This window comes from Homarus americanus, unplaced genomic scaffold, assembly GCF_018991925.1.
Source record: "Homarus americanus isolate GMGI-L3 unplaced genomic scaffold, GMGI_Hamer_2.0 scaffold32583, whole genome shotgun sequence".
In the NCBI taxonomy this organism is placed as follows: Eukaryota; Metazoa; Arthropoda; class Malacostraca; order Decapoda; family Nephropidae; genus Homarus; species Homarus americanus.
Window position 1 is genome coordinate 25,787,714 of NW_024713129.1, and position 20,776 is coordinate 25,808,489.

Consider the following 20,776-nt stretch of genomic DNA (forward strand, 5'->3'; position numbering starts at 1 on the left):
CCATTTTTCCCGTGTGATTTTATCAAGATTTATCTTATCCACGTTTTATATATATATATATATATATATATATATATATATATATATATATATATATATATATATATATATATATATATATATATATATATATATATATATATATATATGTGTGTGTGTAAATTGTAAAAATTTAAATAAAAGAGAAAAACTAAATATGTAGCGTTTAAAGTGTACTGTACAGTGTTGTGGCTTGGCGCGGGGTTATGCAGTGTTTACAGTTCACGTTCGACATCACATGTTCAATTGATTTATGTGTTTTGTTTGTGAACAATTGCAGAAATAATTTATGTAATATTTATGTATACAGTATACCTGTACAGTATATGTAAAATGTAAAATTTTAAATAAGAGAAAAAAAAAATACATAGCGCTATAGACCCGCGCGCTCTGTTCACTCCACACTTTCAGTTTGAAACACGTGTGAAGTTTTTAAGTGTCCTCAGTGAATTCTGATTACTGTTTCTCCAATTTTGTGACTATGGAAAAGAAGAATATCTCCGGGAAGCGTTCTGGTGATCGCATTTCCGGTGGTGATCGTAAAAGAAAGGCTATAACACTTGAAGAAAAGCTTGATGTTGTCAATTGTTTTGAAAATAAGGAAAGAACATGTGATATTGTGCATACAACGGGAATAAAGGAGTCTATTTTATGCACCATTAGAGACAATGCAGCAAAGATTAAAGGAAGCTGTATTGCTGGAAAAACCTTGAGTGCTAGCAAAAGTGTGAGATCACGGCCAAAGGAACTTGAGGAGATGGAATGGCTTCTAAGTGTTTGGATAGAGATCAAACGAAAAAGCGATCTGGGACCAGCTTCCTCACCATTAAAGAGAGAGCCTTATCAATATATGAGGACCTAAAGAAAAACTACACCTGATGATGATGATAGTGATGATGACGATGACAACTGTCAAATCCTGTCTGCATGACTCCTCAACATCAACCTTCTCCCCAATCAAGTTATATTCATATTTTTTCAAGGTAAAGTGTAACATTTACTGTATGATTTCATTATTAGATATGAATGTAACATTTATTTAGACTGTGCTATCCTTTGTGTTAGGCTAACTACGAAAAAAAATTTCGATTTGGAGTAATCTGCACATAACCCTATTTTCTCCATAAGCCCTGTTATTTCTATTACGCGAATTTCTATAACACGATGTTTTACAAGAACACAACTATCGCGTTATAGCAGAACTGACTGTACAGAATATTCCTCCGGTGGGGAAATCCACGTATTTGCGAATCCGTGTATGCTAAACCCGCGTATGTGAAGGGCCGACTGTACTGAGAAGAAAAAGAGACACCCATTTTAGAATTTCTATGTATTATTTTCGCCTTTTCGACTTATGACCAATTCAACTTACGACCTGGTCATCGTGACGGAACCCTGTCATAAGTCGAGGAGAGACTATGCAGTAATATCACCGTTAGCTAGAATCCTTCAAACCCGGAAATCTCTGATAGCCGGAATTGAAATGGAAAATCATTCCTAAAGCCGGAATTTTCCAAAAATTTCCGGCTTTAGGAACAAATTTTCCGAGGTAGAAAATCGAGAGAATTTTCTGAAAATGTCTTGAATTAAGATGAAAGTTAAAGGATTTTTGTGTGTGTGTGTGTGTGTGTGTGGAGGGAGGGAGGACCTGACCTGACTCAGTGTCAGGTGGAGGCAGGGTGAGGGATTAGTGGTCTCACATTACTGACCTGATGGAATGTCAGGTCACCCTTTCTTGGGTGGGGTATTAGTGGGTTTCATGACCTGAAGATGTCTTGAATAAACACAAAACAAAGTATTTTGGGGGAGATTGTGATAAGTATAAGTATAAATGAGCAAAGTTGTATCCCTTCAACATTACATTACATAACTTTTTAAAATATGGAGTGAGAAAGCAGAAAGGTGTGGGTGATTAGAGAGATGAAGTGGAGAGGAGTGATAACATGCAGCAGTGTTGTCAAGCGATAAGCTCCTCAACAGCTGATCTTTTAATTAGCCTCCATGCAGGGAAACAATGGAGCATCTTAGCTTTCGTCTTTATTCAAGACATCTTCAGAGGCAAGACAGTCCCATTTACACCCAAACCCTATTCCTCATATATTCATGCAATAAGTTTGAAGCTATACAGCATGATCGAGTTAATGATGATGTTTGGTAATTAATGATGATTGGAGTGTGTGGGTGATTGTTGGAGTGTGTGTGTGGGTGATTGTTGGAGTGTGTGTGTGTGTGGGTGATTGTTGGAGTGTGTGTGTGTGGGTGATTGTTGGAGTGTATGTGTGTGGGTGATTGTTGGAGTGTGTGTGTGGGTGATTGTGGGAGTGTGTGTGTGTGTGTGGGTGATTGTGGAGTTGGAGTGTGTGTGTGTGTGGGTGATTGTTGGGTGTGTGTGTGTGTGGGTGATTGTTGGAGTGTGTGTGTGTGTGTGATTGTTGGAGTGTGTGTGTGGGTGATTGTTGAGAGTGTGTGTGTGTGTGTGTAATGTTTGGCTGAAGTGTGTGAGAGTCAACCTTTTGAGGGTAGTGGGGGGATAGGGTCACGTGGTCAATTCCTTCCTTCCTCACTCAAGAGTGGCTAATTGTGATAGGGAGATGAATTTGATACCATAATGATCCTTAATAAATTCTCTACGAAACATTTCCAATAAGATATCCTTAAACAAAATATTTCTATGTGATACAGTGATGGGAATTCCATTCTCTTTTAAAAAACAAAAGAAATGTTGATGCCGGAGCCAGTAAAATCAGTTCTAATTTTGTTAGATACCATTTTTTTATCAAAATAATCCTGTATACTTTATCAAAAAGTTTGGTTAAATAAATATATGAAATTAAAAGCTCTATACCAGGGGTTCTCAACCAGGGGGGAAACTGATACTAATATGGAAAAAATAAAGGATTTTCAGTATTATATGCATATTATTTTTAATGCACTTTTTGAGGCAGACAATCTTGGAAAGGAGGGGGGAATGACATTCTGACATATGGTGAAAGGGGTGCATGGGGCAAACAAGGTTGAGAACCACTGCTCTATACGATACGGGTGTGAATACAGGGTAGAGCTGTTACTTTTATCCTCTTCACCACTGATTGGCTCGTTAGTCGCTTGGGCAATCGTCACGTCTCTGTTACACACTTCACTCAATTGACTGTACTGTAATACATAACTAATCATGTCTTCGTATTTGCGATTAAGGTTAGGTGGGTGATTATTTGGTCACGTTACAAACCTGACCCAGTGTTGGGTGGGGGATTAGTGGGCCTTATGACCTGAATATGTTTTGAATGACATTATTTTTTACCTATGAGGTATATACATAGTACTATACTGCATTGTATATGAAGGGTACATGTATTAATAAGCACAGATTATTACAGTAACGTATCTAATACAGGTAGTCCCCGAATTGCGACCGACTTCGCTTACGTCCACCCGCACTTACGACCGCCTCAGTCATACCAAAATGTGGTCAAATTATGTATTTTTGAGTCCCAGAGTCAGTACACAGACAGAATTTTCATCTGTAATTCATTTTAAAATGGCTGGCAAGCTTAAAAGTGAGTGTTTTGTGGTGCTGAAAAGAAAGAGACCCAAATTTTCAATTTTCTATGTGTAATTTAAGCATTTCCGACTTACGACCATTTCGGCTTACGACCTGGATGTCGGTCCCTAACCCCGTCGTAAGTCGGGGAGTACCTGTATACAGTAGAAGTCCAAAAATCCGGACTGCTTGGGGATTGGGTCGGTCCAGATTTTCGGATTTTCCGGATTCTCAGGCAGTACTTTTAAAATTCAAATTTAAGGAAGAATAAAGACGAGATGAACAGGTACAGCAATATCTAACTAGCTAATACCATGATGAGTCTTGAAATTCCTAAGCCATCCATCACTAAATGAGCACTCTGATTCAATGTTCATTTGCTACTAAAAAGACTTTGCTTTGGCAATAAGCATCGGCCCAGAAATTGCCATACCTTCTGATCGTTTTAACAAAAACCATTCGTGCACTTTATCAAGATTTTCTAATTTTGGCCGATGTAAACTTTTTCTTTCAGCAATTTTATTGTAAGGCTCAGAAGAAGCTGTGAATTCTAGAATTTTATTCTTTGCCTTTTTTATATCATAAATTGTAGACTTTCCAATGATCATGTGTTTCCATTAGAACAGTATTGCTCACACCACGTTCTAGTTTCTTAATTATTTCAAGTTTGTCACTCAATTTCAAAGTGTTCTTTTTTCTCTTCACACAACGAAGTTTATCTACTTTAGGAGCCATTATTATGGGCTTGTACTCTGTAAATGGAAAGAGTAGGACTCAAAATTACAGACATTGTCACAGTTTGATTGCTCGTTTGAAAGAGTGGTCGCTTGTTGTAGCTGTGCAGCTGTGGCGCTCACGCATGCGCAAATACACAGAAAAGCCCGTTAAATTTAAAAAGTTTGAGTTTTCGAAAAGTCCGGATTCTCGGGTGGTCCAGATTTCCGGCATCCAGATATTTTTACTTTAACTGTACTATAGGACTAGGCGTCTGTTTGTCTGTCTGTTCAGGGCAGCAGAAACGGCACAATCGTTTTTCATCAAACTTGGTGGAAAAATCACAAAAAATTTGTAGAGTGGAACAAACCTGGTCCCATGTCAATGGTTTCTTTAGGAAGGCATTAATGAACCATTATATTTACGATGGAAAACGATGCAGGTCTACGGACATGGCACACCCTCATTCGCTGTACGCTAGCCAAGCACGAGCATTCAAACTTTCACTGGGCACGAAGGTGCCCGCGATCACTTGTCTATACTAATTAATGAAACACAAATACAATATTGTATCATGAATGAGTCAGTTCAGTAGACAAACAGTGAGACAACCCTTGTGGGAGGGGGATGGTTCGGTTACTTTTACCCCTCCCCCAACGGAAGGTAGATTAATGCTTATTAAATGCCACTGACTTGACTTATGAGAATATAACTTGTATTGCTGGAATTCTTGTAAGATAGCGATTAATATGAGTATAAGCATCACTTATTTTGTAACATACACACACACGCATGCATGCATGCACACGCACAGATAGATACATACACACACAGAGGAATTAGCCATTTGGGGGGGGGGGAGTGTCACGGTCATTTTTACTCCACCCCCGGGACCCTTCTCCCTCTGGCTGGGAATGGATGGGGAGATTAATGGATACTCAAGGCTTTTGAAACGTAGAAGGGTTTTATTTTTTGCTTTTAAAATGCCAATGACTTGACTTATGAGAATATAGCTTGCATTACTGAAATTCTTGTAAGAAAGCGATTAATTTGATTATAAACATCCCTTGTCTCGCTCCTTGCATAATAATTTTAGTAGTTAACTTGGTACATCGGAGTACAGGTTGTGATAATTTATGTGGTTGCAGTTTCAAAGCTTTGTGACATCACTAATGTATAATGAGTCTCCGTATGCCCTGGTTTATTCATTGATCATTTGTCTAAGTGTAAAAGTAGCCCTGTCGAGCTATCATGTGTCAATTTATTTAAAAAAACTGAAATTATAATGTAAAATGTTATAAGACAATGGTTTAGTAGTGTTGTTAATGTGTGTGCAGTGTAAGTGTCTTGGCATGTTACCTCACCACCTGACTCCTGAACAAACTCTTCATCATCTTCTTCAAATCCTACAATGAGCTTGGCAAGCTCAAAACACACACACACACACACACACACACGGGAATTAAGACAACAAGCATCCAGTGAGGGTCTTGTTGTGTGACTGCATGGAGGTGAATTAAAAGATCAGATGTTGAGGAGCTTATTGCTTGGCAACTCTGGTGCATGTTATCACTCCTTTCCACTCCATCTCTCTAATCACACAAACCTTTCTGCTTTCTCACTCCATATTTTAAAATGTTATGTAATGTAATGTTGAAGGGATACAACTTTGCTCATTTATACTTATACTTATCACAATCTGCCCAAAAATACTTTGTTTCGTGTTTATTCAAGACATCTTCAGGTCATGAAACCCACTAATACCCCACCCAAGAAAGGGTGACCTGACATTCCATCAGAAGGTCAGTAATGTGAGACCACTAATCCCTCACCCTACCTCCACCTGACACTGAGTCAGGTCAGGTCCTCCCCCCCCCTCCACACACACACAAAAAAAAAAAAATACTTTAACTTTCATGTTAATTCAAGACATTTTCAGAAAATTATCTCAATTTTCAACCTCGGAAATTTTTTTCCCAAAGTCGGAAATTTTTGGAAAATTCCGGCTTTAGGAAAGATTTTCCAAGCAATTTCAATTCAGGCTATCGGAGATTTCCGGGTTTGAAGGATTCCAGCTAACGGTGATATTACTGTATAGTCTCTCCTCGACTTATGACAGGGTTCCGTCCCGACGACCAGGTCAAATGTTGAATTGGTTGTAATTCGAAAAGGCGAAAATAATATAGAAATTCTAAAATGGGTGTCTCTTTTTTTTCTCAGCACCATGAGAACTCTTACTTTTATGCTTGCCAGCCATTTTAAATGGAATTACAAACGAAAATTTTGTCAGTACATAGCGCAATCACTAATGTCAGGACTCGAAAATACATATAATGTGAAAAACATTTTATAAGACCATGGCCGTCGTATGTTCGGGTTGTCGTAAGTCGAGGAGAGACTGTATACAGTCAGTTCCCGACTTACGACGGGGGTTAGGGACCGACGACCAGGACGTAAGTTGAATTGGTCGTAAGTCGAAAATGTGAAAATAACACATAGAAAATCTAAAATGAAATACGGTACAGTAAAAGTAATCAATAATGAAAAATGAATAAAGTGCTACTGTGCACTTACCTTTAATGTAGTCAGCTGAATACTCACGGGGCCTCAATAATTTTTAAATTAAACATGGAGACTACATACAAGGCCAATCATATGAGAATATAAGACTGATTCAATAAATAAATAAACCTGACGAATGCTACAACACCTGATCAGCCCCAGCCTGCTTACATACAGTACTCCAGTGTCTTAGTTTTCAGTAGGCCTATAGCAAATATGATTAGACCACTGTACAGTATTCAATAAGTGTGGTTCTTATATTAAGATATTTTTATCAATATTTCCCATTTCTAAAAACAGGCATTATTATTATTATTATTATTATTATTATTATTATTATTATTATTATTATTATTATTATTACTGTATTATTTTTTTTTTTTTAAGTATTTCTGGTGACCAGAGCACCTCAGAGTCTGAAAAAATTCCGTACATATTTAAGCATTGTTTTATCAGAAAAACATAGCATAACTTTAGCTCAAAAAATAACTATGATTATTCTTTGTTGTGTGACTTAGTGAAGACTCTCATCCCATCTTATCACATTCATGTACAGCACCATGCCAAAGCCTCCTTCAAGAAAAATTTGCTCAAACAAAAAACAAACACTTACCTTGAACCCACTTCTGTGATATCTTCATTTGAATCTTTAAAAGCTTGGAAAGCATCAGCTGCAATCATTCGCGACCACAGGTGAGAATAATATGCAGCTGCCCACACATCTGCCATAATTGCCGTGTTGGAGCAAAGATGTGCATCATATTTATCCAGTACGAATGGCCGGTATATTGCCCACAATTCCCGAACAGTGTCCAACCAATAATCCTTGCTGTAAAGGGGTTTTAAGAATTATGACTGTGAAACACATAAGCACCTACTGGTACAAAAATCAATCAAACAACTTAAAAATCCAATTAAGTAATCCAAGAATGAATATAAAGCCTATTAAATCTAATAGTCCTAACCTAAATACAGGAATACTACTGCGAAAATCAATGTCCCATTAACCGCCGATTCGCATAACCGATGATTACATATTGGGAAAATACCCGGCAAGTTTTGTTGATACCCCGGAGATCCGATGATTGGAGAAGAAGTGGCAGAGCTGTTTTGAATTTAGCGGGCAATGGCATTATGTGAATTCTTGCCACGAAAGGGCTCTTTGTGTTGCCTCCAACTCATTCCCGCCTCTCTGCACCTGTTTACACTTACCTTGTGTCTTTGACTTCGTGTGCTTCGCAATCATGTCTAAACACCCTGGTGACAGTTCCTCTTGTGCTGCCCCTAAGAAGAGTAGCTTGATGTGGTTGTGACAAGGCTTAATAAGAGTGGTGATGAACTACCAAAGATTGGTAGAGACTTGAACTTTCCACCCTATACCATCTCTACCATCCTCAATGCAGATAAATAAGTCTCAATTTATGCTTTACATTCCTTATTTAATGCTTATTATGCTTGATTTATATGTCTGCTTTATTTTCTTGCTTGACAGTGTGCACGACAGAGATATATCAAGGGTAGATGGGATTTTTAGAGGGTGGCCAGTCTCTAACCCCCTAAATTTGTTATATTCTTATGGATTAACTGCTTCGATAACCATTGATTCACTAATCAACGACTTTTCACAGTTCCTATATGTGTCGGTTATCGGGGTATACCTGTACTCTTTATGTACCATAATCCTTTCAACAAAATCAAGTGAGACTTAAGTACAGTATGTATGAATAGACAAACAGGAGAAATCAACCTACTCCCTGGCATATACAGTAGAATGTCGATATAACGATATACGTAAGATATGTTCCAAGAGAGGTCGCTTTAAACCAAATTCGCACTAGATCGAAGTGTTGTTTCAATGGAATAATTTAGTTTGGTACTTGGGAGAAACACAAATTACTAAAAAGACTGAGAGTCTACCCAGATGCACCTCAGCCCAAACAAACAAAACTATGTTTTTTGTAGTATTGTGTTAAAACAAACACTCATAAATCAACACAGCTAAAATTAAGGGATGCGAAATGGTCTGTTTACTGCCTGGGAAGATGGTGGGGAGGGAGGGAGGTGAGGTGATATGTTTGACAGTTGATGCCAAGGTCTAGTGCTTATTTATTTATCTGCCCTTAAGAGTGATTTGAAGTTTTTCTCTTATAAACTGTCACTGAACTGATATGGGAGAATATAATTAACATTGCTGGAATTCTTATAAGATAGTGATTAATTTGATTATAAACATGCTATAGCTTGCATTAGACATACAAATTTTAGTTCTAATTTAAGAATTTTAGTATAAAGAGCAAAATCTTTTATCTCTTGTGCAAAACATATGACGTTTATATTCAAATTATTCGCTGTCTTGCAAGGATTCCAGCAATACAAATTATATTCTCCTAACTTTAGTCAGTGACATTATATAAGATAAAAACTTTAAGCCTAAAACACCAAACCCTGGCTGGGAAGATGGGAGGGAGGGAAGTGACAGTGACATGTTTGACAGTTTGCACTGAAGGTCTAGTGAAGTATTTATTTGTTTATTCATGTCCTTTAGAGTGAGTTTATGTTTTTTGCTTATATAATGTCACAGAAGTGACCAGGGAGAATATAATTTACATTACTGGAATTCTTATAAGATAGTTATTAATTTGAATATAAACATGCTATACTGTAGTTTGCACTAGAAAATTTTTTTAGTAATCATTTAGTACATTATTTTGAGTACAGCTCCTCCCCCGCCTTACGGCCTGCCTCAGTCGTACCAAAATTTTGTCAAATTATGTATTTTCGAGTCCCAACGTCAGTACACAGAAATTTTTTTCGTTTGTAATTCGCTTTAAAATGGCTGACAAGCCTAAAAGTGAGAGTTTTGTGGTGCTGAGAAGAAAGAAGAGACACCCATTTTAGATTTTCTATGTATTATTTAAGCATTTTCGACTTACGACCTGGATTTGGGTCCCTAACCCCGTCGTATGTCAGGGAGGAGCTGTACATGTCCAGTACAGATTTGCCCTTAGGACAGTGTCGAGTGCCCAGAGAAACATTAGGCGCAAAATTTTAAATATGATGCGCCAGATTGACTAGCGCAAAATAGGAAAGATTCGCTTTAAATCAATCAAAACATTGACCTTAATTGTGGGTGTCGCTTTAAATCAATAATCTTAAATTGAATCATTTTAAATTGACGTTCTACTGTATAATGGGTGCATAGATGAAGGGCCTAAGAATGACATACCAAGCTAAAATCAAACTTCATTTTTCATTTATAAACACCTATTCTTCACGGTCAACTTACATTTGCAACTGTGGTTCAACTGACCACATTCATACCACCTAACGGATGATATCAAACTAGGTGTCCTAGGTAGTACTCACTCCTAGGCTACATTATAAAAGACCTGAGTTTTACATGTTTTTGCTGCTTGATAGCTTGTACAAAATGGAGACTTGATCCTGAAATCCAATTTATTATAGTCAGGCTTGAGCAACTCCATATGGTCAGCAAGAGTGCAGGTTGAAATTCAAAGTCTGGTTTCTTATTTGTTCCTTTCTCTTCCTCTATATGTTGTTTATATACAGTATCATGGTAACTATAATAAATCACAAACTTTTATGTTATACAGGTGATCAATTGGTGAGCTTAAAATATTTGCTAAATACCAAGAAATCAATGTAAAAATAATTACATATTTTACTTACCATAAACATATACAGTACAGGTACACCACCAATTTTTCGGCACCTCGGTTAACGAACACAATTCGTTCCAAAAGGTCGTTCGTTAACCGAAACCATTGCTTCAATGGGATTTTGGGTAATTAGTTCCTAGTGATATAAATAATATGGGAATATGGGTGAAATTGCGCACTGTTGTTGTAAAGGGATCGTGGGTGGCCCAGCTGGAGGTGGTAAGTTGTCCTCCCTCCCTCCCTCTGCCACCCGCCGTGCGGCAAACAGACGCCACCCTTTCCCGCCTCAGACACTCGCTGCTCCCTGAAGCCTCAGTCCACACGTGCCTACCGTACTGTGAACGCTACCGTGATTACCTCTTCTGTTTGTCCTCCCAAATGCATTCCACATGGCTCCGGGAAGAAAGCCAGCCTCATCAAAGGCATATATTACTAGCAAAGACTCTAAAGTGACCAAGAGATCAAGAATAGTGATGACCTTAACAGATAAAACAGTTTTATTGGACAAGCTCAGAGGTGGTATGAGCTATGGCTCGAGATGTGGTGAAGACTGACAATTCATTTGTGTCTTTTATCAGAATACAAGTCTTCAAGTGGAGGAATGTGGGTGGAAGAGGACTGGCTGGCTGGTGTGACTGCATGAGGGCGGCAGACGCCGGGACAGCAGGGAGAGGCTGGCAATGCGGGTGTTGCCGACCTCAGCGAAATATATATTTTTTTATTTACTTGTAAATAAAGTTTTTTTTGTATATAACTGTGTTTACATTTTTCCATTATTATACTACAATATGATTAGTTTCAAATAATGATGTTAGTAAATGCCAGTTCAGTGCATCAGTGATCAGTGTGACTACCGGGCCGTGAGTGGAGAGCATGGAGTGGTTAACTGCATGACCTACCTGAGCTGTTTGGTGACCACAGGTACAGTGATTCCTAAAAGAGTATTTGCGGTTTGGGCTTTTCGCGGGTGTTTTAGGAATGTAATTCCCGCAAAAAACATGGGATTACTGTAGTAGCTTTTTAAACATTGTTCTGTAAGTGTGGTATGCACATAGCATGTGTTCTGACATGTAAAAATCTGACTTGAGAACGTCCTCATGAATGGAACTTGTTCGTAACCCAGGGACCCTTGTACACACACACACAGTAAACCCCAGCACTTCCGGACTGCTTGGATTTGGATTTCGGTTGGTCCGGACCGATGTCTAGACGAGGCAAATTCCTATCTTGTCTCTCTCTCTGTCCGCATGCTGTGTTTACTACCCCTTCCGCTAAAATGGACCCAGATGATCATGCAATCCCTCCCTTCCACTCCCAGTACAGTAATCCCCTATCCACAATACTGCCTGCATCACCTTATGTACTGATCACCACTGTTTCTTATATGTACAGCATTTCTTTTTCACAAACTGTTTTGAGAACAAAAACCCAAAACCCAAACTCCAGCATCTCTCACCAAAAGGTTAGTAATACAATATATTACTGTATAAAATTCTAAAGGAGGTAAGTTAAAATAACTAAGATGTCTGCGCGCAGGACACAGGTGCCCAAGGAGGTGGAAACATAAACAGAGTTGTCAAGTGTTGTTTGTGGGAATATTAATTCATTCATTTTAGTAATGATAAAATTTTTCTTATTAAGATATTGCAGGAAAATGCTTTTTGAAGCGAGACAGAATGTATGAGTATGGAAACACAGAAGAAGGCAGAGCATTCCACAGTTTAGCTGTGTGAGGAAAGAAGGATGTACTACAGTAGGCTCTCACCAATAACGACTTCCACAATAACGTTTTCGACAATAACGGTAAGTTACAATAGATACCTATTTTTGATAACGTCTGGATTCTCTTGAATAATGGATATTTCGCGGGAAGCGTCCGAGCGCATCAATGATAGCGTTTGTTTGCCGCCATGTTGATGACGTAGTTGTCCGCTCCGCCTCACTCTCACACACGCTCAGTGGAATACAGCGCTGCGCCCACGTGTGAGATTTTCGCCTCCATAACCAGTGGTTGCGAGGGTCGGTGATCAATAATGGCTTCCGCATTTTTGCCTGTGGGGGATAGGGGAGGTGGTGGAGGGAGTGATTTGCTACCTGAACGCCCAGGAACTTTTCAAGTGAATGAGAAAAAAGACCCCAAAGCTATGAGACAAAGCCACAAGAAGCGTGCCTACTCGGTCAAGGATGAAGAACAGATTGTTGAGCTCATTGAAAGTGGTGCACGGAACATTGATATTGTGAGGAAATTGAACTGTCCTGAGTCTACAGTGCGAAATATTAATAGGAACTTAGAGGAGACCAAGAAGAGTATTGCGCTGGCTAAGAAATATTTCGGTAGTGATCGAAATGCAAGGCGAGCTATGAATGATAAAAATGATAGAAACAGGTTATTACTGATAACAGAGCATTTTCTTGTGAAATGGTTAGCTTGTAGAATGAAAGACAGTGCAAGTGTTAGCGGCCCTCACATACGGAACAATCATCACACCAAGCACCTCAAAAACTTCCCCAAGCTAAGTGTTATGTTACTCAAACTCTTTATTTTGATGATTGAATAACAATTCTTTTTATTTCAGCGAACAAAAAGTGTTAGGCAGGGCTTCAAGGGGAAAAAATGGGTGAAATTCTTGGGGCGGCAGCACCAATAAACCCTCTTCACATGTATTTTAATATCACACAAATAACGTTTTCGTTAATAACGGCGTTTTTCAGGCACCTATTAGACGTTACTGGTGAAAGCCTACTGTATAACGGGTTATTCTAGTGTGACCGACATCCACAGGGAACGGTGGGCACCGCGGGCAAGACGTGTGTTACGAGCCCACGGCCTTGCCGGCGGTACACAGGATGCCAAATCCACCGAACATTGCCCATTAAAGTACGTACCTGTAAAAGAGAAAGATTGAAGCAACACTGCAGCGAAGAGAAAGGGAAGAAAGATTGTCAACTAAAGGAGCAGAGTTAATAAAATGAAATTCCTTTGATTCCACCCTATTTAACAGTTGGACAGAAGAAGAGCCACCCCAGATATGATAGCAGTACTCCAAGTTAGGAAGAATGAATCCTTTATATACGGTACTTTAAGCAACTGCTCAGGAGTGATGTAGCTACAGCATCTGTACAGCATTCCCAACTTTCGGGAGGCAGCTTTAGCTATGTTAAGATGTGCAGTCAACGAACTCCACGTTTCCAGAAACGATTGATTCACCCATAGTAGATGGAAGCTGAAAGCTAGTGAACAGTAAGCAAGTGTCTGTGGACGACTTGCCATCTGCAAATGTTAACTCTGTATCTCTGCCTGCTGCCAGATGTACCATCATCAATTGTGAGATAAGACACCAGCTGAACAACAGAAAATAAGATATAAAAAGTGTGTGTGTGTGTGTGAGATAAGATCCACCAGAATATGTAATAATAAAAAATAAAATAAATAAAAATATGTGAAATTATCTGAGAGAATGAAAACCAGAATTTTTAAGTAATTGAGATAAGAAGTAAAGAAAATCTGTTTTGAGAAGTTCTGTAAATTGAAGTTGAAAAGTACATTGAAATGTTAGTCATTCTGAAAATTGATGTTGAAGATTCAGGAAGAGTTGAAAAATGTACCTTGATAAAAACCAAAGAGAGAGAGAGAAAAAAAAACATCTTCCATATACTGTACAGTACATTTGTTTGTGCATGACTAATAATTAAGCCTTTTGTTTTTCATGAGTGATTTTATTATAAATACTTGTCACTGTCTTCATACCTCATTAATTTTTATTTTTATTTTGAGGAGATACTTAATTGAATTGAATTTTGATTAGAGCATTTAGATTTACCATTAACAAGTGGTCCCTCGGTAACGAACACAATTCATTCCACAGAGTCGTTCTTTAACCGAAAATTTCGTTAACCGAATCTATTTTTTCGTTAACCGAATCTATTATTTCAATAGGATATTGGTTCCAACTCACAGAAGAAGAATGCAGTATTACCCCGCTTTACACGGCTTCACTTTCCACGATTTCTCATTTACGCGGTACCTTGCCAGAACCGGACTTTCACTTTCCGCAGTGCATCTACTCATATAAGCGGTGAAGTATAATTTATTTATTTTTTTTTTTTATTTAGCTCATAAAATTCATACAAATTACCCGACCAGAATATAATTTACAATGCTGGAATTCTTACAATATGATGATCATCTTGAATATAAACATCATGGATTTTGCATGAGACATACAAATTTTAGATCTTATGTAATAATTTGGTTTACACAAAGCAAATATTTTAACCCTTTGTGCAGAATATATGAAGTTTACATTCAAAATATTCCCTGACCTGCAAGGAATCCAGAAATGTCAATTATATTATCCTAACTTTAGTATGAGGTATTATTTATTACTAAACATTAAAATGTAGTGTTTTCACCCAATCGTTTCTCAGAGTGGTAGGAGCTAGTGAGCTGGGAAGAGGGGGGGGATTTGAGCCCATTATTTGAATGGACATAAACCTAGCGACTGTATTTCTCTTTCTCTTAAATATTAATTGTGTGAGCATACCATCATAAAATTTAGATGTTATTTTTACTACAACATAGGTATTGTGTCGGAAAAAGTGGAGTTTGGGGGTCGGGCCAGTCTCTATTGGAATTAATCCCTTATGTTCTGTTGTTCACTTTACGCGGTTTTCACTTTCCGCGGTACCCTGTGGGTTCAATTGACCGCGTAAATCGGGGTACTACTGTACATACAGAGTACTGTATACCGGTAATAGAATTAATAAAACATTAAATAAAAACTAAATATAGTACTGTACTGTACAGTATACTGTACAATAATAAATAAAAAACAATAGAATACTAACTTACTTTGAGGTGTGTATGTCGTCTTCCCGGCAGCTTTGTTTATATATCGAACAGCTGATTATAGCGGCAGTCGATGATGACATGCCATATTCTCTACAGAGTGCATTGGTTCTAATGCCTTCTTCGTGTTTCATAATAATTTCTGCACTGTATATTATCAATATGTTAATTAAATTTCAGAATTACCAATAATTTTAATGCAAAAATGCTAAAATATTCAAGAGACCAACAAAATTGATGTTCACTCCACTGTAAACAAAGTTAAACTGAGAAGCGTTGTTGGGTGATTCAATCAGCTGATGGGCGCACAAAATTCTGTTCCCTGTACTGTCTATATCATCTATATGTTAACTAAATTTCAGAATGACCAATAATTTTAATATAAAAAATGCAGAAATATTCAAGAGACCAACTTTCTTGATATTTACTCCACTGGAAATGAATGTAAACATAGAACAAATTAATGTATTGGCGGACTAGCCGATCAGCTGATGCACACAACAAAACGTGTTTGTCGTAAGGATTTCGTTAATCGAACCATTCGTTAACCGAGGGACCACTCTTGTATTCATGATTTTTATTTTAGAGTGCTTTCATTACTAATTTTTTATATTGAATTTATCCATCATTTTAGTTCTCATAATTTTGTGCAATACATATTTGAAATTTTTATTTGCTTTCAGCAATTTCTAGCTTATTACTCTAAAGACTAAGAGGTGTTTAATATTATTTCAACATTTGCTAGAATGTATTTTATTTCCATTTGTAATATCTAGCAAATTACAGTTTGATGTGCAAATATTGAGAAACATGATTTGGGTTCTCAATTCGATATGCTAATTAAGTTTAGATATTCCTAGTTAGGAATAGGAATGAAAATTTGCAAAATATTTTGTCAACATCTCACAAATGTTCAGATAAGCAACCAGGGGGAGTATTATAACAATGTCCCGAGTGTTTCCTGCCAAGTATAAACCAATCACAGTGGCCTGTGAGTGTGGCGTCATGGGCCTAACTGTGCTGATTGGCTGGAGACTGAGTTCATGCCCCCAGTGAAGCAAACACCCGGTTTTCACGAAATGTATTGTGATTCATGTGACCCTTGTTTAACTAGCTATGAAGATAGGTTTATTGTTTTGAAGTACAGTAATCCTATGTTTTTTGTGTTTTTTTCTATTGCGGTTTTAATCAATTGCACTTTTTTTACTAAAAAATTATATACCGTATATACTCATGTATAGTTCGAGTTTTTAAGACCAAATTTTTAGGCAAAAAATTGGGGGTCGTCCTATACATGCGTAATAGTTTTGTTAGGTTGAACCCGTGCATGATGGGAAGGGCAAGGAGCAACTTTTAGCTTCAGACATGAAAAATATTTACAATTTACTGCCAGTAAACAATGGAAACGTAAAATATGTACCAATTAGTTATGAAAAGTTGTGCAAATCCTTCAGTAAATGAAGCTCACCAACTTACAATAGGCTAAATTACCTTACAACGTGCTTTCAGTAGTCTATGTTGAAGTTCTTAGCACAGGCTAACTTATCATATCATATACGGTATCACAGTTCTCATTGATCTACAAAAAATACCGGTAATAAAAACCTTTTCGATATTTCACACTTAATATAATGCCCGGTAATCTACTTCAACCTCCTATTGTTTACAACGACGCATAACGTACCACCAGCTGTTGTGTATCAGCTAGACGGTACACGAGTTTTTCGAATCGTTTTCAGTTAAAAAACTGTTACATCACAAGTATATTTTACCTTAACTGTGCCTGAATGAATATGTTCTCGGAAATAATTAGTAGTTTTGCTGAAACGTGATATATTTTAATGTAAAATAGAATAAAATACATGACGAAAACAAAAGATTTTACCTAACCTTCCGATGTTCAAGAGAAGTTACTCGTTTTTTTAATAGTTTTTGGTTAAAATATTGTTATATTACAATGGTATTCTATTCATACTATGCTTGATATAATGCATTCACGGAAATGTAATATTTTTGCTGAAATGACGTACGTATTACAGAGGAAAGTGGGATAAAATTGTGACGAAAACAATAACTTTCGCTTTCTTTCGTTCAAAAGATGTTACCGTAATCGCTTTTCGAATGGTTTTCAGTTAAAAAACTGTTGTATTACGATAATATTCTATCCTACTAATTGACTTGAATAAATACTACGATACCATATTTCTGAATATTTTCATTAAAATCTATCAAAATCATTTTCCTTGTCATCGTCTGCAGCACCAAACAGCTTCTCCCAGTCCTCTCCTTGAACAGGGCTAGAGCGTAAGTGTTTTTCGAATCGTTTTCAGTTAAAAAACTGTTACATCACACGTATATTTTACCTAAACTGCGCCTGAATGAATATATTCTCGGAAATAAATAGTTTTGCTGAAACGATGTATTTCAATGTAAAATAGGATAAAATACATGACGAAAACAAAAGACTTTACCTAAGCTTCTGTTCTTGAGATGTTACTCGTTTTTTTAATAGTTTTCGGTTAAAATTCTGTTATATTACAATGATATTCTATTCATACTGTGCTTGATATAATACATTCACGGAAATGTAATATTTTTGCTGAAATTACGTACGTATCGCAGTAGAAAGTGGGATAAAATCGTGACGAAAACAATGACTTTCGCTTTCTTTCGTTCAAAAGATGTTACTGTAATCGCTTTTCGAATGGTTTAGTTAAAAAACTGTTGTATTACAATAATATTCTCTCCTAATTGACTTGAATAAATACTTGAATGGAAATATACAATAATTTTGTTGAAACTAACCGCGTTTCAGTGTAAAGTGTCGTAATAATAAATGGAAAACAATTTGCCTTCGGCACTCGTGTTTCATGCACGGCGAGCCTCAGTTTATAGGACGTAGAGCGTTTTTAGTGAAGGTTTTGTTGTTTAATTTCCCTCAAAAACGTGGGTCGACCTATAAACGAGGAATATCGTAAATTAAAGATTTCGTGGTCAAAAAATCAGGGTCGACCTATAAACGAGGGGGGTTATAGACGAGTATATACGGTACGTATACAGTGAAACCTCGCTTTACGCGGTCAATTGAACCCAGGGAGGCCCGCGTAAAGCGGGAAACGCGTAAAGTGAACAACACAACATATGGGATTAATTGAAATAGAGACTGGGCCTACCACCAAATTCCACTTTTTCAGACACAATACCTACGTTGTAGTAAAAATAACTTCTTAATTTTATGATGGTATGCACACACAGTTAATAATTAAGAGAAATATCAATAATATTAGGTTTTTTAACACATACATTAGTAGAAAAGATGGCTGGGCACACGGGGATGGAGGGTTGGTTCCGAGGCAGAGGGCAGATTATTGGCCCTCACCTGTATCACTTGTATCACTATCCACCACAGAGGCTTGCAGGGCCTCTTTGTCAAACTCCTCAAAGTCCATACAAGTCCATATCTTCACTATCACTGACTTGGGCCGGCTGTGGTGGGTGGCGGGTGTAGAACTCGGTAATATTTTGATGACTGGGCGACCTTGTGCGCACCCTGCCCGCGCCCCTCTCCGCATAAAAGAGTACATGCACCGCATAAAGTGAGCATTCCGGGTCTGGCAGGGTACCGCATAAACGTGGAAACGCTGAAAAAAAAAAACGCGTAAAGCGGGGTACAGTAATACTGTATATATACAATATCCTTTAAATTTTTATTTTTTTATTTTGTGCCATTTTCCATATTCCCCAGTGCAATGCAGCAAACAGACGCCATCCTTTCCCGCCTCAGACACTCGCTGCTCCCTGAAGCCTCAGTCCACACGTGCCTACCGTACTGCGAACGCTACCGTGATTACCTCTTCTGTTTGTCCTCCCACGTGCATTGCACATGGCTCCGGGACGTAAGCCAGCCTCATTTAAGGCAAATATTACTAGCAAAGACTCTGAAGTGACCAAGAGATCAAGAATAGTGATGACCTTAGCGGAAAAAAGTTTTATTGGACACTAAGCGTCTGGAGAATCCAGCGGTAGCACATGCTTTCAGAGAGCAGCTCGAACATAGACTGATAAACAACCTGACAAAAAACAACCCAAATCCCAGTGCCGAATGGGATATTCTCGACAGTTGCATGACAAATACCTGCAGAGAGATCCTCAGCCAGATCAAAAGAATACACCAGGTCTGGTTTGATGAAAATGACCGGGCCATCAATGTACTCGTCGATGATAAATGTGTTGCTTTAACTGACTGGCAGAACAACCCTCAGTCTCAAACCAAAGCTGATACCTTCCGCAAGAAGAAAGCGGCGGCCCAGAGGGAACTTGTCAATCTAAAGAACGACTGGTTTAAAAATAAAACCAGTGAACAAAAACTATTGCAGATCAGCATAAGATGAAACAAATTTTCAATTTCACTAAAACATTTTATGGGCCAATCACTCGTGGTACAGCTCCCTCCACTCATCCGACAGTAACTTCATAATTAAAGACGATGAGGGGCCTCCTTCAGCGCTGGAAAGAGCACTACCATTCACTGCTCAACCGAAACACAGATGTGGATGTCCTGACTACCCAGCAGGTCCCTCAGCGTCCAGAGTTGACCTAGCTCAGGTATCCTCCATCCCTGAATGAGGTAGCTACTGCCATCAAGCAGATGAAAAATAACAATGCCTCAGGGCCTGACGGAATCCCATGCAAGGAGTGTAAAGCAGGACCTCTGCTTACCAGCCATCTCCACTCTCTCCTGGAGAATATATGGAAAAAGGAGGAAATTCCCCAAGCTCATAAAGACGCCTCCATTATCAATATTTAATAAAACAAGGGAGAACGGTCAGACTGTGGCAACTACCTTGGGGTCTCGCTACTGTCTGTAACTGGCAAAAAGATCGCACGAGTCCTCCTAAACAGACTTCTTCCTGGGGCGGAAAACTTCTTCCCAGAATCTCAATGTGGCTTTAGACCATCAAGTGGCACTACTGACATGATCTTTGGTGCCAGCCAGATACAGGAACAGTGCAGAAAAGAGCGTCGTGACCTGTACATGACTTTCATTGACCTAACCAAGGCCTTTGATTCGGTCAACAGGGTAGCCCTCTGGTGGACCCTCAGCAATTTCGGATGGCCACCAAAATTCATCGCAATTGTGAGGCAACTCCACGATGGTATGAACGGCAGTGTCCTGCACAATGGTACCCAGTCTGAGTTCTTCCCCATCCAAATGGGGGTTAAACAAGGGTGTGTACTGGCACCAACCCTCTTTTCCATTTTCTTGGCTGTCTTTCTTACTCGTGCCAGTGCCAATTTAGCCAGCGGGGTGAACATAAGAGTACTGGATGAAGGGTCTTTTCAACATAAGACGACTCGAGGCAGGAACAAAGGTGTTGGCAGCTTTCATTA

The 20,776-nt window shown here is 38.3% G+C and overlaps 1 protein-coding gene across 1 annotated transcript in view; it reads right to left on the reverse strand.

Annotated features, from left to right (window-relative positions):
- LOC121869641 (probable cytosolic oligopeptidase A) overlaps nt 1–20,776 on the reverse strand; it is a 196,242-nt gene that overhangs the window by 23,922 nt on the left and 151,544 nt on the right. The window contains exon 13 of the mRNA XM_042371157.1: nt 7,470–7,685. Coding sequence (XP_042227091.1) covers nt 7,470–7,685 — 216 coding nt within the window. The remainder of the gene's footprint in view (nt 1–7,469; nt 7,686–20,776) is intronic.